This window comes from Kogia breviceps, chromosome 20 (assembly GCF_026419965.1).
Source record: "Kogia breviceps isolate mKogBre1 chromosome 20, mKogBre1 haplotype 1, whole genome shotgun sequence".
Lineage (NCBI taxonomy): Eukaryota > Metazoa > Chordata > Mammalia > Artiodactyla > Physeteridae > Kogia > Kogia breviceps.
The window spans coordinates 27684459-27702519 of NC_081329.1; the positions used below are offsets into that span (position 1 = coordinate 27684459).

The 18061-nt window shown below is 46.1% G+C and overlaps 1 protein-coding gene across 15 annotated transcripts in view; it reads left to right on the forward strand.

Annotated features, from left to right (window-relative positions):
• TACC1 (transforming acidic coiled-coil containing protein 1) overlaps window positions 1-18061 on the forward strand; it is a 108363-nt gene that overhangs the window by 70686 nt on the left and 19616 nt on the right. For 6 of the 15 annotated variants that reach the window (XR_010838530.1, XM_067022778.1, XM_067022776.1 and 3 more), the window contains 5 exons: window positions 7071-8169; window positions 10639-10674; window positions 11931-11991; window positions 14441-14648; window positions 17724-17776. Coding sequence is in view for 14 of the 15 variants with exons in the window: in XM_067022772.1 (XP_066878873.1) it covers window positions 7071-8169; window positions 10639-10674; window positions 11931-11991; window positions 14441-14648; window positions 17724-17776 (1457 nt within the window). In the remaining variant the exon portion in view is untranslated. The remainder of the gene's footprint in view (window positions 1-7070; window positions 8170-10638; window positions 10675-11930; window positions 11992-14440; window positions 14649-17723; window positions 17777-18061) is intronic. The other 9 variants (XM_067022777.1, XM_067022775.1, XM_059049234.2 and 6 more) reach the window with 5 other exon arrangements.

Consider the following 18061-nt stretch of genomic DNA (forward strand, 5'->3'; position numbering starts at 1 on the left):
CCACCGCGGGAATATCTGTCCTTCCATCTTTCTGTCAGGCAGTCCTGCATCCTCCACCACTGCACAGCCAGCTTACCTCATGCTCTTTTCCTGCAGCCTGTGTTGTTCCATTTCTGTCTTAAACCGTCTGCCGTTTGCTCGCCAATTTTACACTTGCTGATGCAGCCAGACTTTGATTACGCTTTCTGCTTCGCTTCTTGGAGAAATGTTTTGTCTGGTTGCGTCGTGCGCCAGCATTGTGTTAAGTTACCTCTTACCCTTCTGCGACAGGCTATGTCTGTAGGTCATTTTCTGAAACCAAGTTTGGAAAGTGGTCAAGTGCATCAAGGTACTGGCTTGGGTGGGATCAAAGGGGATCGGGGCTTCTGTTCCTCTGCGTTGTGCTTGGGGGCGGGAGGCGAAGGGTGCCTGGGAAGAAAGGGAACTTGTCTTGAACTCTCTAGAAATAGGTATCGTTGTATGTAGCTTTGGAAAATCATCGAAATAATATTCATAGTAGACGCAAAGTAGAAAATCTAGGTAAGCAAATAAGAGAAAAAGAAAAAGAAAACAGACATAGTCCCAATTCAAGGGATGAGGTGTTAAAAAAATCCATGTACATCGTTCTAGAGTTTTTTCTAGATATTGTTTTTTTATTCTTATGAAAAATCTAGACATACAGTAATAGAAGAGTATAATGAATTTCCATATGCATATCACCCAGTTATAGCAATCAACATTTTGGCATGTTTGCTTCTTTTTTTTTTGAAGTATTTATGAGACGTGTTCCCTAAATATTTAAGTGTGCATCTCTAAAACATAAGGACATTTTTCCTGTTAACCATAAGACCATAGTCATAACTAATAAAATTAACCTAATTAATGTGATCTAACCCAGGCCGTGTTTAATCAGGCTTCCCCAGTTCTCCTCAGAATGTCTTTAACATTGGATCCAAGCAAAATCACATATTGCATTTGGTAGAACTGTGTCTTTTTGGTCTGTTTTAATGTATTAATCGATTCCCTCCATTCCCACACCGTTTGTTTTTCCTACCACATTTTGTTTGACAAGAGGGCCATTGTCTGTATGCTTGCCCCATCTTTTGGATTTATCTATTCCCTCATTTCCTGCAAACCGGACATTAGATCTAAAAACCCAATTCAGGTTATATATTTATTCTTTTTTAAAAAAAGTTTAAAGAGAATTGAAGGTGTTGGCTGCCTCTTCACCTTACGCTGCCCTCTGCCCAGAAGAGCCCAAGCCACCCTCCAGAGAAGAAAAGCATCCCCCCAGGTCTGACGGGGTGGACTGTCCAAACGTCCCTCCCTTCCACACCAGTGCCCCGCCTGGACCACGCCACCAGCTTTCACTGGACGTTTGGGGCCCCTTAGGGCCCAGCCATCCACCACCCTTCAGTCCCATCTCATTGTCAACAGGTATGGAGCCCGTGACTGAATCCTGTTTAAACAGACGATTTAAATTTGTGTTTTGGTGCGTGTTCCCTCTCAGACGTTTAGTCCGCATTTAAAATTGCTTAAAACAGCACTTGCAGCATTCCCTTGGAATGTTCTCGGAGGTGGCGAGCTTTGTTTTTTGATGTTAGGATTTTCCCCCCCCGGTAGCGTACGAGTTTTTAAACCCCGGTGTGGTGATTGAGGGGGGATTGAAGTTGTAACTATCAAGTAATGAGAGGAGCCCTTTGAGGACCCTGAACGTGGTCCCAAAATACAGTCTTTGGCCCGGTGGTTTCTTTTCCTTTTTTTTTTTTAATAGTTTTTTTTATTTTTAAAAATTTATTTATTTATTTATTTTTGGCTGCATTGTGCTGGCTTCTCTTGTTGTGGAGCACAGGCTCCAGGCGTGCGGGCTTCAGTAGCTGTGGCACGTGGGATCCTCCCAGACCAGGGCTCAAACCCATGTCTCCTGCATTGGCAGGCAGACTCTCAACCATTGAGCCACCAGGGAACTCCCTGCCCGGTGGTTTTGAAGGCCAGACTTTGGAGAAGGCCATGGATTTTCTCCCCTGGAGAAGGCTCTAATGTAATTTTTCATTGAGTTTCTGGGGCTTCATGGACCCTCTGAAATTTTACCTCAGAACCCTCCTTCCTGAATTATTGCAAAGACATTCATTTTCATGTATTGGTTCAGAGATTTTTGTTTTAGCCTCAGAGTCAGGCCTTGCATCTTAGACTTGAATGTGAGATATACTGTTCAGATTTTGAGGTTAGAAGGAGGCCTGGGTGTGTGTGTGTGTGAGAGAGAGAGAGAGAGATAGGAGGCCTGTTTAAATTTTGGCAGCTTTGTCACTTTACATGTCCAGTGTTTATTTGTGTGTTTTTTTTTTGTTTTTTGTTGTTTGGGGTTTTTTTGTTGTTTGGCTGCACCACAAGGCATGCAGGATCATAATTTCCTGACCAGGGATCGAACCCGCACCCCCTGCAGTAGAAGCACCGAGTCTTGACCACTGGACCACCAGGGAAGTCCCACATGTCCAGTATTTTAAAACCCATAGAAGATGCCTCTTGTAGCTGAAGGAGAGGAAGTGATGGGCAGGTCTAAAAGGAGCTTGCAGACATAGTTTCGCCAAAAAGTTAAAATCTGAGGGGGGGAAATGTCAAGCATATTTGAGAAAAATGCCAAATCTGCAGTGTTAATATATACACTGTTTTCCAAGTGGTTGCTGTTTTATCTCCTCTCAAATGAGGTTATCCATGTGGAAACAGCCAGCTGAGCAGGTTCTCAGTATATGTGAGCTGAATACATTTCTGAGTTTCAGAAATATTTTGTGTTCATGGCATTTCACTTCTGCTAAGGTATTCAAGGTTTTTCATACACTTGTATTTTAACCCAGTATATTTTCAGCAAAGCAGAGTACAAAGCAGAAGGTCAAGCTGTTACCTCAGTCTTTAGAATTTTGGCGTTCTGTGCCTTTTCTTTTACAAATATTACAAAGAAAGAGGGAAAAATCTCTTTTTACAGGAGAATAGTCTACGTCATGTAAAAAAAAGCATATAAGGTGTCTGTGTTAGAGCACCCATGAGTGCGTCACACAACGTTTTAGATCTAGCAGAGGCTGCTCGTTGAAAGGCAGAGTTTCATTAACAGCAGCAGATGTGGCAGAAGTGGAAATGTTGATCTATTTTTGGATTTCCTCTGTGTTTGCTTTGAATTCATCTGCTGATCACCTCTCTGTCTGTGTTCACCAAGCCGCCATGTGCTTGTCAGAATCATCCAAACTCAATAGACTCAATCCAGGGAGAGAGCTTATCAGTGCCCTGGAGGAAGGTTTTGATGGAATGCAGGATTTGTGTAAAAGTGGAAGGAGGACTAGAGGGAGGTTAGTTACATAACAGTGCTCTCGGATGAAGACCGAGGTTAGAACTGTCAACCAGAGCTTGCACGCGGGATCTTAGTTCCCTGACCAGGGATCGAACCCAGGCCACGGCAGTGAAAGCGCCAAGTCCTAACCGCTGGACCGCCAGGGAATTCCCCCAAACTGGTTTAAGTCGATGAGAAGCCCTGCCCCCGCTCCTGCCCGTCAGTACTTTCTCCTGGTGACTGAAGATGCTAGACCAGGGTAGGGCCTGCAGGGAGTGGGCGTAGGACCGGGCAGGTTTACTGACCTGGTACCTGGCCAGAGCTGGCCAAGAAATGCCTGGGCAGGGCTCTTTTGCTCAGGCTGGGGGGCCGAATTCAAGTGAAGGGTGGTCGTTTTCCTTCCCCCTCCCACTTGCTGGGTGGCACCCTTTAGGGTACAGCAGAGCTGCAGGTGTCCCCAGGTTGCCGGGCGGGCTCCTTTTCCATCCCTTGCTCCTCTGCAGCCAGTCGAGATGGGGAAGGGGGAGGGTCTAGGGGAATGGGTGGAGGTGGAGGAAGGTGGGAAGGCCCTGCCCTTTCCTAATGGAGGCGATGACGGCAGAGATCGAAAGCTAGGAGAGAGTAAGCGAAGGGCGGCTGCGTAGGTTTCCCCTCGGTCTCTGGGAGGTGTGGGATTGTCGGTGAAGGAATCAGGAAACAGAGACAAAAGTCCCAAGAGGGAAAGGGCGGTTGGGCTGGACACACTGTCCTCGCCTCACCCTTTCCCCTTAACTTATCTCAAGCCTCTGGGGAAAGAACACAGAGGACTCGGGTATCAGTGCCCAGGGCTCCCACACGGGAGACTGGCAGTAAATGTTTAGAAGTCAATGGCAAGGAGAGGTTGGGAGAGCAATTATGTAACAGAAGACAATTTTTCTTTGACGGTCATCAGCTTCCAATGTCCTGCGGTAGAACCTCTGTGTGCCCACTGCCCGGGTTAAATCATTGTCCCCATTTGCCTGGGTTTGTCCCCACCATGACCTTCTTTTTCTTTTTGTTTCGCTGCTTTAGTATTTTTAAAACAAGTTCCAGGTATCATGTCACAGATATTTCAGTATGCATCTCTAAAATGTTTGGGCGCTTTCCTGTATAACTATGATGTTGTGATTAATAATACTCTTTTAATTTACAAAGATGGTGAAACTTCAACTTTCATTTAAAATTAATCCTTTTTAGGTAACTTCTTTTTAGAAAAAAAAGATAATCAACCTCTACTTAAAATTTTAGAATAAAATACGCTAAGGCCCAAAGATGCAGTGTAGGAGGGAGATCCCTTACAGTTAAGTGGTATCCAATGTGACTTCGAAGGTAGTCAGTCCTCATGTACGTCATGGCTTCAGTTAGGTCAAGTACTAGTTGCAGCCCAGATCTGTCGGCGCCACTTACTTCCTACTCAGCATCTCTGCTTCAGGGTCCCAGACAGCTCTCGGTGTCCAGGGCCAACCTCCCGCCCCAGCCCGACAGCCCCAAGCTCTTCGGCTGGTACCCCTGAATCTCGTTGAACGGTAATACCATCCTCTCATTCCACGAGCTGAAAACGTACGAGTCATCTTTGATGCCTCCTTTTCTTTCAGTCCTACATCCAGCCTGTCACCAAGCCTTATCAAATTTCACCTCATTTTCTCAGTTCCTGTGCACTTCTCTTCCTGTCCTTTAGCACCGCTCTAGTCGAAGCCCCAGAATAACAGGCTAGCGGTTCTGTTTGTTCCATTTTGACCTCCTTCCGCATTTTAACTGGAGAGAGCCGTTGAGAACGTAAATCTGATTGCTATCCACCCCTGCTTCAGCGCTCTCTGTGACTCACGTAAAATAAGCGGTAACTGTCTATACTTGGTATATAACCAAGTTTGGATTGTATTCAACCAACCGATGCTAGGGTGTGAGCAGGTGTGCCCAGACCCAGCCTGGCTTCTAACTGAGCCTGTTGCATGTAGATTTTTGCAGCCCTGGGGTTTTGATGCTGTGCTTTCACTGTTGCTTGTCTACCCTCCCGCCCGCCATCAGCACAGAGAAACAGTCAATAACACCTGCATCACAGCTCAAATATATGGAGAGAGAACAGAGAGTCTGTACACACACAAGTGAAGTTGTCAGTACACTTTAAAACGTTCTCGTTAAAATTCTGTGTGAAATGCAGTTGTTTTAAATTTTTTTATTTTGAAAGGTTTCAAGGGTATACGATAGAGAAAATAATACAATGGAAACTCCTATATACCCATCCCTGGATTCAACAGTTATCAAGACTTTGCCACATCTGCTTTCTCTTTTTAAAAAATGTCCTTTTGGGCTTCCCTGGTGGCACAGTGGTTGAGAATCCGCCTGCCGATGCAGGGGACACGGGTTCGTGCCCCGGTCCGGGAAGATCCCACATGCCGCGGAGCGGCTGGACCCGTGAGCCATGGCCGCTGAGCCTGCGCGTCCGGAGCCTGTGCTCCACAACGGGAGAGGCCACAACAGTGAGAGGCCCGCGTACCCGGGAAAAAAAAAAAAAAAAAATGTCCTTTTGAAGTATGTTAAATCCCAGGTATCATGCATTGAGAGCTTTTTTAAAAATTACAGTATTAATAATAGTTAAATATTTCTTTAAGAACGAGACATATTGGACATTGGTTAGAATATCTGAAGCATCTGTGCAGAATAGTTTGTAAACCACTGCCCAATTCCAGCCATAAAGGAATCGTGTAAAAAGATGTGTGAGTGCTTTAAAAAACACTCTCCCAGTGATGCTCAGTTCTTTGATCCTGGATTAGGATTACCATCAGGAAGTAGGATTAGATGGTCATCTCTGAGTTTCCCTTAAATCATGAGATACTATGATAATAACCAGTTTACTCAGTTTTTGCTGCTACTCTATTATCACTTCACATATATAAGTCAGGAAAGCACCATCTTAGTTTGTGCTTTAAAGAAATACCTTCATTTACACCTTCCTGACTGCAGTGTTTCTCCTTATAAAACCCCAATTAAAAAGGATCTTTCATTTTCACAAATGATTTGAGAAGATTCCTGGCCAGCTTAGAGATGAAGCTTCTAAAGAAGAAGTAACTTTATTGTTTTATGATTTGTGTTTTAGTAAAATAAGGGCTGTTTGTTCATAAAGCCACTTTGCTATCTCTGCTTTTTCTAATTAGTTTTTTTATTCGGCCCTTTCCGTTTTTAAGTGTACAGAGAAGTTATTTTGAGCAGGCCATGATGACTTTTTCATTTAATTTTAAAACAGTCCAGTTATTTAAACTCTATTCTGAGGAAGAGGGAATACTTAACATCCAGAGATTAAAACCCGCTTACTGCATAAAATCCGGACCCTGAAACTCTCAGGCAGTGAGTGCCTGGGAACCGTGTCCGTGCCAGGTGAGATCCCTGTACCTGAGTTGTCAGCATCCAAAGTTTCTTCCAGGCCAGCTGTTTTAACCTGAGGAATTTTAACATCATATTAATATGCTTTGCAGAGGGCGCATGATCTATTTAGCCGTTTCCTAAATGGCTCTGTTTAATTACTATTTGTATGACTTGGATAGTACACACACACCGTTTGGGCTGGGAAAATTCGCTTTAGAGTGTAGTACCAGCCGTCCGCGTTCAGGCCACACCGCCATCCTTGCGGAACCTTAGGGATGTTTCGTAAAAGCAAAGAGGGCAGAGCTTGCCGTTTGTGTGGCTTCAGCTAGTGGAGAATATTCACCAATGCTGAAAAGGTAATTTGTTAACAGACGGCTTTTGTGTTTTGTTTTAGACTCACAAGAAGTGGACGAACAGCTGGTAGCAGAAGTGGTTGAAAAATGGTCGCCGGAGGCTGGTTCTAGACCCTCAGAAAACGAGGCAGCTCAGCACGCTACTGAGTCTTACTCAATCAAGGGTTTCAGAGAAGAACCTGAACACGATGTGAGCAAAATCTCTGTCGTGAGGCCGTTTTCCGTAGAAACCAAGAATTCCACGGCACCCCGGGGCCCGCCTGGCCCAGCAGCGGCTCATGGCTGCGCGGCCGCAGCCCTAGGCCAGGCCGGGCCCTGCCCCCGCGCGCCGGGCGCCGCCCAGGATCAGGCGATGACCGAGGGCGCCATGGGGGCCACGCCGGAGGCCTCGGCAGAAACCGACCCGGAGGCGGGGAGCCCGTGTCCGGAGCCTGGGGCCGGCAGAAGCAGGCTGCGGAAGCCCAGGCCCCTCCCCACGAGGAAGAAGGCGGCAGGAGGCGGGGTCTTCGAAGCCCACCCCGCCCCGGAGGGCGCGCATCTTCCCCGGGCGGACCGCCAGTCCGGTCCCGGTCCCGACGGAGCGGCTGGGAGCGCCTCCACCCCTGCGCTGCTAGGAGGTGACAGGAGCCAGAAGTCACCCCCCGAGGTGAGGGAGACACCGTGTGCCCCCGGCGGTGACACCCGCCACTCAGGGGCTGAGCTGCCGGAGGCGGTGAGGAGCTCCCCTCTGAAACTGGAGTTTGACTTCACGGAAGACGTGGAGACTGTGGAGTCCAGGAAAGCCCTCCCGAGGAAACCCGGCCGGAAACCGGGCTGCAGGGTGACGCCCAAGGTTCAGAAAGACGGCGCCGGGGAGCCAGGAGGCACCCCGGGGGCAGGGGCGTCCTCAGAGCCGGGTCCCCGCCCGTGTCCCGGGGAAAGCCCCGACTTCGGGCCCTTTGGGGGCCACTCCCCGCTGCAGCGCTCGCCCCTGCTCTCGGCTCAGGGCTCCTACCACTTTGACCCAGATCACTTTGACGAATCCATGGATCCCTTTAAACCCGCTATGACTTTAACAAGCAGTGACTTTGGTTCTCCTGCTGGTAGTCATATTAGTGAAATCTTAGAATCACCCAAGAAGGCAAAGTCGCGTTTGATAACGTGAGTGAGACGGGCGTGGGCCTTGTGTTCTGTGTCCTCTCTGTGAGTTTGGCGGCCACTGCGTTTGGTTTGGGTGAAGGTGCCCCGGGGCAGACGCAAAGCTTGTAACCTCGCACTGCAGTCTTCACTGTTTTGCCTAACTCTGGTGTGGAATCAGAGATACCTGAGGTTTCCTTTTTAGATGTCTGCCTTGCTTCTGAATCCTCAGTTTGATTCAGCTGAGTTCTTTATCGCCCCACCTTGGGTACTTTTTTCCTATTAAAAAAAAAAAAAAGAATGTCATGGGCTAGGCAGGTAGAGATTTGATGGTTTTCAGAAATCCTATCTGAGCTATTGGGAATCGTTTTATATACAGAATTCAGGTGTCAGTGGTAGCCACCTTCTTCAGCTTCTCTATGGATGAAACAAGAATCCCAGCGCTGCAGGTAACCTGTGTAGTATCAGTAACACGTGGGAAAGGGTCTTAAATAAGTCTTTTCACTTGAACAGAAAGCTGTGATTTTTGTTGGGAACAAACCTACCGCTAAAAGTTGGTGAGAATTCTTATGTCTCCTGGTAAAGCTTCTGGCTCTTTCAGAAAGGAGGTGAGTTTCCAAAAAGAATCAAGAGTATTTTAAACAATTGCCTAAGTCTGGCTAAATTAGGCTGTTAGTCTTCGTTGTGTGAGATCCCTTTCCCCACCAACCCCCCTTTCTCCCGGGAGATCTGGAGCCACTTTTGCAAGGTTCTCAGAGTGGTCACCCCCAGGCCATAATTCCGCGGTCACATTTCAGTTTAAACTTGTTACAGGGTGACCTTATCACAAAACTTGAGTCGATGACAATCTATTGGTATCTTTATGACCCTGTGAAATTTTACTAAGACTTAGATATAAAGAAGGGCCAATGGGGAATTCCCTGGTGGTCCAGTGGTTAGGATGCTTTCACGCTTTCACTGCTGTGGCCCAGGTTCGATCCCTGGTCAGGGAACTAAGATCCCACAAGACGTGTGGTGTGGCCAAATTAAATAAAGTTTTTTTTTTTTTTTTTTTTAAAGGGCCAGTGACATGGTGGATGAAATATGAAAAGGGAGGGTGAGAAGTACCATGCTTCTCATTGTCACCACAGTTGTATTGGCGAAATGCTTTTCAGCATTAATGTGACGTAAAGAAAAACGCTAGATGGTGTGGTGATTGACACCAGAGAAAAAGGGTTAAAGAGCAGAAAGTATGAGGACCAAGAAGCTTGAGCACTGCAGGAACGGATTCTTCAGCAGCCCCAGAATATTCCCCAGGACGTCTAAAGGGAATAAAATGTCATTAATAGTTCTTGATCTGTTCTTTGATTATAGACACACAGTTAAATGGTTGCTGAACAATATTTTTGATCAGGTGACCTCAGGGTGCTCTTCTGTGGTTCAGATTAGTTACCTGTGTCTAGACGATGCCCGGGGGACACAATGGCCAGGTCTTTGCCTGGGTTCTTCCTAACCTGGGGTCCCCTAAATATGGGCAGCCCTGCCTGTCAGGGTTGATAAGGGGTCATTGGGAGCCTCCCTTTCAGTTGCTTGTTGAAGTTGTGTAGCCAGTGCATTCATGTTACATGAGACTGAAGTGGGACCAAAGGGAGGGAAGTTTATCCTACATCTTGTTTTTAGTAGCAAGAAGCACCCTCTCCCAGTCCTACCACCCTCACCTGCTAGCATTTTCCTCCTTTTCTGTTTTTGATGAATGAACTTCTTGGTCTAAAATACCTTACAGATTTAAAAAAAACTCTTATGCAACCAAAACTCTCGTCTCCTTGTTCTTTCCGCAGGAGAAGGATGCTTAACCCCTTGTGTAACTCTGGGTTTTGTTTTGTTTTTTTAGCAAATCCCTTCATTGTAGAAAAGGCTGGAAGTATACAGGTGGAGGTAGCATCTAGCAGAGAGTTAGAAGGTCTGGTAACCAGGGTACTTGTGTGACTTCTTAAAAGATGACATAATTGGCGTCTCAGATCCTTCTTCTGTAAAATAGAGACATCATCCTATGATTGGGATTTTTGTGGGTCAGATAAGCTAAATTATGTAGAATCGCTTGGAGTTTCTCAGTAATAGGCACCTACCAGAGATATAAGCAGATACATTTTCAATTATATTTTCATTCACGCATTGATTGCCTTTAATCTGGATGACTAGACATTTAAGAGTAAACATACTCGGCAGTAATGCCATTTTTTAACATTTACAAATATTTGAAAGTTTACTTTCTATCCATAAATTTGACCATGTGACATTTCCGAGTGTTTCTACCACTCTCTTACTCCCGAGAATCATTCACTCACCAGTGGTAACATTCACGAGTATGACATTTTTAATTCATGTCTCACCTCATAGAAAAAACTTTGCAGCCTTTATGTCTGCCAGACTAGAGATAAATATTCCAGGCTTTACATGATTTTTTTTCTCCATCTGTCTGTCTCTTTCCCGTCTCTAATTTTGTTGGTGCATCAGGACTACTGAACAAGTGAAATTTCTCTGTTTTCTGTTGTAAGTACTCCTGTTTTTGGCTCTCCCTGGGGCCCTTGGCAGTTCCTCCCCTACCCTCCCCGGACCATCTCTCCATAGCATGTTGGCTTCCCTTTCTGAGTTGGATCTTCTGGTGATTTTTTTGCATTTCATTTGCCACTTCCTGAGCCAGCTTATTAGCCTTGCCATCTGTACCCAAAGGCTTGGAGATGGGCCCTCCCGCCTCAGGTGCGAGAGCTTGCGTCCCCGGCTTGACACACGCCTCGTGCGCCGCTGTGATGCTGCGTTGGTGCTGCCTTGGCCCTACTCTCATCCCCGCAGCGGCTTGAGGAACTGCTCTGCTGTTTCACGTCAGGAACAACTGACTTTTTTGATAGGATAAGGCTGCCTGCCGCCCTGGAGCAGGGAATGCATTTTACCGAGTCAGCTCAACCTGAGTTTGGTGGCAGGGGTGGCACTCGGGCGTCATGGAAGACGAGCAGGCGCTGCCGAGGTGGTGGTCTCTCTTCTGGTAGCCACGCTGGTCTTTTGTTTTTGCCCCGCAAAACGAGAAGAACTTGCGGTTTGGGTTGGGGGTGGGGTATGGTCAGAGCGGCGGTGCTGGAAATTATAAGTTCATTACAACAGAACGGAATCTGGATAGTCTTCGGATCACAAATCGCGTGCTAGTTTAAACAAAGCGGGCGGTTTGAGCTTCCCCAGTTCCGGCCGTGACGTTCGTTTTCCATCTTACTACTTAGGAGGAATGGTGAACGGTTTGCTCAGACATTTTTATTTTCACCCTTTCTGTTGCCCGCAGTCCTCCTCTGTGAGCACACAGGTCTGGAGCTGTCTTCCCAGACTTCTGTGGCTTTTAGCTCAATAAAGAATTTTTAAAGAATGTGGTCCGGCGTGGTAATTTTTTTGGTGACTGTCAAAGCCAAGTGAGCGCGGATCAGGTGACCCGACCGTCTCCAGGTACTGGGGCTGCTCTTGGTGGCCGCTGGCGTGCAGTTGTTACAAGCCGTAGGGGCCCGAGTGCTGGTGTGTAGCTTCCCGCAGAAGCAAGTGAGGAGGTCACTGAGTTAACAGTTCTTTGCTTGCCCCGCCTCTCGGGAGAGGATTCAGAGGCGGGAAGGTGTCTGTTCCCGTCTCTGACGCGTGGGGGTGTGACTCGCGTGGGGCTGTGCGCTTTGGCTTGTGTCTGCACCCACCGCTGTCTGCACCATCTCACAGCTTGGAGGTTGTCAGTGTGATTCCAAACCGGCCTGGTGTTCTGTTTGTTTTTTTTTTCCCAGGAGTGGCTGTAAGGTGAAGAAATACGAAGCCCAGTCTCTTGCTTTGGATGGGTGTTCTCAGGTAAGTCTGTGTTCCCCATCAGGGTGGTGATTCATTAAGATTTTTCCAGTGGGGATCTGAGTACTCAGCTTTAAGGAAGCCAGTTCCCAAATCCTTGACTTCCTAAGCTGTTCTGAGAAAGGGCTCTGAAGATAAGGGAACCGTTCCTTCACAGCTACCCTTTTCCCATTTTTTTTTGGATGAAGTTCCCCCTCAGCCGTTCTCAGACTTACTAGGGTGCATCACCACTGGGTGTGAAACCTCTGGGCACCAAAGGGGGGGATTTGAAATACTGGTGTAAGTTATTGTAAGAAGGTGGTTGACTCCAGTGACTGGATAATATATGTTTAAAGTCAGATGGTTTCCCAGTTCATTGCTTTTAACAAGTTAGGAGAACCTGAATTGTCAGCTGATAGATTATTAAAAATCATTTTTGACACGGTGATATATGTCAGTTATATCTCAATTAAAAAGATAATTATTTGGACTTCCCTGGTGGTCCAGTGGTTAGGACTCCCGTACTTCCACCGCAGGGGGCTCGGGCTCGATCCCTGGTCGGGGGATTAAGATCCCCCGTGCAGCACGACATGGCCCAAAAGGAAAAAAAAAAAAAAAAAGATAATTATTGATGATATAATTTTTTGGAACATAATTTGGAAAGGAGTTCAAAGAACTGAGGTATTTCTATTATAAACTTCCTTCTGTTTCACCTATTTGTGTTAGTAAAACTTCTGTTTCACCTATTTATTTGTATTAGTAAGGCTTCTGGCTTCTTGATTATAATTATAAAAATGGAAAACAGGAATCAAATTGATGCTGACCTTTGTTTCATGCTAGCAATACATATTTGTCGATGACTATATAATTAATTGGGAAACACCCACACACACACACACACACAAGCAAAGAAAAGAAAACCTGGACCCATTTGATTGCAATGAAGTCCTTTTTTTTTTTCCTTTTTAAAACTTTATTCCAGCATAACCATGATTACAGAAACACAGTCATTTCATTTTAAGTTTAACTTATCTTACGTAATTTGGACCAAAAACTTGGTACATGGTTTAAAATTTAAAAAAAAAAAGATTTGTAATTTGATTTATTCTTTATCTATTACAAATGTACGAAGTATCCACCTTCAAATGCTGCTAAAGCAGGCAGCAAGAACTCTGAAAAATGTACCTATGATTTGCTTCAGAAAAATAACACATATTGCATTGTAAAAGTTTTTTTAAATTGGTGCAACAAAATATTGTAATCGATTTCCATTTTTAAAAAAATTTACTTTTGTGTTTGATTGTACTTACCAAACATTGTAATACTTTTAGAATAAATTGTGCGTTTGTAACTGTAGTGATAACTCTCCAGAAGAACAAATGTTAACACTTAGAGACTTATGGTTGTAAAAGAAAAAAAAGGTTTTTCAACTTTTTTTAAAGAAATGTAATAGGAGAACTTTAAAAAACTTGAAAGCAAATGCATTTCTTTGGGATAATTTCTTTTCTTTTTTTTTTTTTTTTTTTTTTTGCGGTACGTGGGCCTCTCACTGTTATGGCCTCTCCCGTTGTGGGGCTCAGGCTCTGGACGCGCAGGCTCAGCGGCCACGGCTCACAGGCCCAGCCGCTCAGCGGCTTGTGGGACCTTCCCGGACCGGGGCACAAACCCGTGTTCCCTGCATCGACAGGCAGACTCTCAACCACTGCTGCCACCAGGGAAGCCCTGGGAAATACAAATTCAGAGAGGAAAAAGGAATGATGTAAATTTCTGACTATTAAAGGGCATATTCATGTTCGATTTTAAACAGATGGTAAAGTATCAAATCACTAGAGTAACTAAATTGAATTAATAAGCCAAGTCAGTATTTAAAATATAATAAAAATTTTTTCTTTTCTTTTGTATCTGTGTGAGAGGATGGATGTTCTCCAAACTTACTGTGATTATTTCATGATGTATGTAAGTCATATCATTATGCTGTACCTCTTAAAGTTACACAGTGCTGTATGTCAATTATATCTCAGTAAAACTGGAAGGAGAGATAAGTAAACAAGCAAACAAAGAAATAATATGTAGCAGATAGTATAGCCTTTGTGACTACTTAAGCTCATAGTGAAAGGTTTTTAGATGTCACCTGAAAATACAGTGGGGTGCATAAATTTTCCAGAAAAACTCTAGAATCTATCTATATGAGCAGCATGTATGAAAACTATTTTCTTCAGCCACTTAAACTTCTTGCTTATAAATTTAGGCTAGAAAAGCTTAATTTTTTAAACCTCAGCTGTGAATGACAGAAGGTAGGCCCTAGAAAATACAACCTTCCGTGGTTGAGGGGCTGCAGCTTCTTCCTTGGTTGGTACCCAGATTTGTGGAGAACATCCATATGGAATGGCGGCTGCTTTGCTCTTCCTGAGATGTTGCTTTCCCCTCTGCTTGCCCTCCTAAAGGGTAGCATCTCATCTGTTGCTTTTCCCAGGATGAAGGAGCAGTGATCTCCCAGATTTCAGACATTTCTAACAGGGAGGGCCATGCTACCGACGAGGAGAAGCTGGCGTCCACGTCGTCTGGTCAGAAACCCATTGGGGCCGAGGGGAAAGGTGAGCCAGAGGACGACCTGGAGTACTTTGAATGTTCCAATGTTCCCGTGTCTGCCATAAATCATGCGTTTTCATCCTCAGAAGCAGGTACGGAAGCAAATCTTCATCTTTCTTACGTACATAAGCATAGAAATGCCTGGAAGCCCAGGGCAGGAGACACTTTAAAGAGATTAGAGAACGGGTCCCTTGATGGATAGGTTTAGGCTGCTGGTCTGTGCTTTGCTTCTTTGCCTGGAGAAGAGACACAAAAGGGTGTCGGTGGAGTGCCGGGGACGCATGGATCCGAGTGGCAGGATGTACTGAGACACTGATGTATCAGGCTGCTTGAATTCTTTCCTAATTATTTCAGTCTGGCCACATCTTCACGGATAGTGACCTCGAACCATGTTGGGATTATTGGGCTCCTGGTTTCCCTTATAGAAATAATAACGACTAACAGGTATAGTTGCTTCCACATGCAGGCACTGTTCTAAGTGTTTTACGTGTAGTAACTCATGTCTCCTCACTAGGTAGCGTTCTTTTTTTGTTTTTTTTTGTTTCTTTTTAAATTGAAGTACAGTTGACTTACAATGTTGTCTTAGTTTCAGGTCAGGTGTACAGCAAACTGATTCGGTTACATATGTTTTTTCAGATTCGTTTCCATTACAGGTTATTACAAGATATTGACTCTAGCTCCCTGCGCTGTACAGTAGCTCCTTGTTTTTTTATCTATTTTATATTAGGCAGCATTCTTTTCCCCATTATCAGAGAGGGAAAGTGAGACAGAAGTTAAGGATCTCGGCCACGGTCTCCTGTCTAGTAAGTGGTGGACTAGGGTCTGAGGTCCCAGCAGTCTTGGCTCCACGGTCTTTTAACCGCAAGGCTAACGTGTGAAGAGATGGTTTCCGTTACCCTCAACTATTGTAAATTTTCCTGCTTGCAGACATGGTGGATTGAAAATGACTGATGCTTCTTCATGTCCTCATAAGGGCCTAGACCAACCTGTGCTGAAGCTTAGTGCTGTTTTCCTCTTTAGAACATTCTAAATCCGAGCCCCTTTTCCAGGTCCTAGGTTGTATCTGTGGCCTTAACCTTCATTGTGAAGCACTTGGCACCGTGTTCCTGACTTCATTAAACATTATTGGAAACTCAGGTCTTTACCAACATGGTTCAATGTGGAGCTTTTATACTTAGAATATAAAAAATAGGGCTTCCCTGGTGGCACAGTGGTTGAGAGTCCGCCTGCCGATGCGGGGGACACCGGTTCGTGCCCCGGTCCGGGAAGATCCCACGTGCCGCGGAGCGGCTGGGCCCGTGAGCCATGGCCGCTGAGCCTGCGCGTCCGGAGCCTGTGCTCCGCAAAGGGAGAGGCCACAGCAGTGAGAGGCCCGCGTACCGCAAAAAAAAAAAGATCTGTCATCAAACCAGAGAAGCAGGTGGAAATCTGGACTTTGTGAGAGTTATCTCCCCACCTACTCAGGTCTGTTTCCCGTCTGTAAAGTAAACATTCCAGGCACTGTTCCAGATTTCCTCCCAGGGCTCTTTTCTGCTCTGATGTTTTCTCCGAAGACCCCGTCTGCCATTTCCTTTTGTGCCCCTTTACCCACTCCACAGGCTTACCCTTAGGACCCTCATAGCTACACGTATTTCTTGTATATGAAATGCCTTTCTTCACCACTGTCCTGTAGAGATTCTGCCCATCCTTGCCAGTCTGTCTCAGAAAGGTCACTTGGCTCCCACTGCATTTCTTCGTACGTCCCATGTATTAGTTATGGAAGGTTATCTTTTTTTTTTTTTTTTTTTTTTTGCGGTATGCGGGCCTCTCCCGTTGCGGAGCACAGGCTCCGGACGCGCAGGCTCAGCGGCCGCGGCTCACAGGTCCAGCCGCTCCGCGGCACGTGGGATCTTCCCGGACCGGGGCACGAACCTGTGTCCCCTGCGTCGGCAGGCGGACTCTCAACCACTGCGCCACCAGGGAAGCCTGGAAGGTTATCTTTTATGGAAGGTTATCATTGATAGACTTCTTGAGGACTGTGAGAGATTCATCTTCGATTTTCCTCTAGTGCAGATGCATGGTCCATGTTTGTTGAATTATATCCTTCCTCACTGGGAGGAAATTCCTTTGGCAGAGACTTCATGAGCTGGGGTTCTGCTAACAGAGCAGCTCCCGTTAACACTGTTCGTAACTGATTAGCCACATCGTGGGAGCGAGCAGGGGCCCTGGTCGTGTGGGGTGGGAGGGTGTGGAGGTGGGATGGGTGAACTGTGTCCTGGGATGTCACCTTCAGCCTGGGTCTTGATAGATAAAATACGAAGATACACCCCAAGGAGTCTCTCACAGGGATGGGAAGGAACCTGCCACACAGGTAAAATGCCCAGTAGCTGTCCTTGAGTACAGGGCAAGTGGGAACCCCACTTCCTGAGGAATTGGGGCTTTATCAGTATAGAGGAGCCACTGGAGGCTTTTAAGCGAAGGAGTGGTGGTCACATTTGTGTTCTCAATAATTCACTCTCGACAGTGCACTAAAGTAGTAATTTGTGATTGCAGGTGGAGGATTGTAGCTTTAGCATTGTATGTGCTTTTACGTATTTAAAAATCTTCTTCCACGAGTGCATGTTCCCTTAATCAGAAAAAGCATGGTGTCGGTTTTTTGTAAACGTTGACTCTGGTGGTAGAGCGGAGTGGAGGAAACCAGCTTGAAGGGTGTGGGGAGGATAATGAATTTAGTGTTCAGACATTGGAATTTAGAGGTTTTTGTTTTATCCGCTACATTAATTCCACTGAAGTACCCTTCAGGGCTGGAATTCAGATTCACTCCAACTTGGTAATAAAATAGCTTTCAGCGTTAATGGTTTCTCGAAACTTTCTGGAATGACCCCGTGGTTAGTCCAACGCACTTGCAAAACTTTTCATGGACACAAGGGGGCAGCCTTGCCGTTCTCTCCACCTGAGGACGTGCTTCCCGTCTGAGGCTGACCGTAAGCTCCTCTTTCCTCTGGATGCTTTGGACCCTGAACACAGCGCAATGGTCAGCAGAACGTAGCGCGCCTTCGGAGATCTTGAGATGCTGCTGTTCAGGGGTCCAGCATCCGGGCCCGCGCTGGGGTTTCCCAGAGTCTCTCGGTGGGAAGGAAAGGCACAGCCTCTTGGGATGACTCTAAAAATGACTCTCTGTGTTGTAGGCGCTGAGAAGGAGACGTGCCAGCAGATGGAGAAGGATGGACCCGCCGTGCCCGTGAGTCCCCAGGCTCGGGGGGGAGGGGTGTGAGCGCGGGAGCTTCAGTGTTCGTTTTGAAGCCCGTGTTAACTCAGTAATTAAATTCTAGTCTGTGTCTGGTGACGGGCATGAGATATAAACAAAGCACAGCTCCTTCACTTGAGGCGTCTCGGAGGGTGACCACTGGTACTTGGACCTGTAGCTGGACGTCCTGAGATGTCCTCCAAGTGTAAAGCGCAACCAGCATTTGACGATTTAGCGCAAAAAAGAAGGGAAAATAAAAATGTCTCTAACTTTTTATAC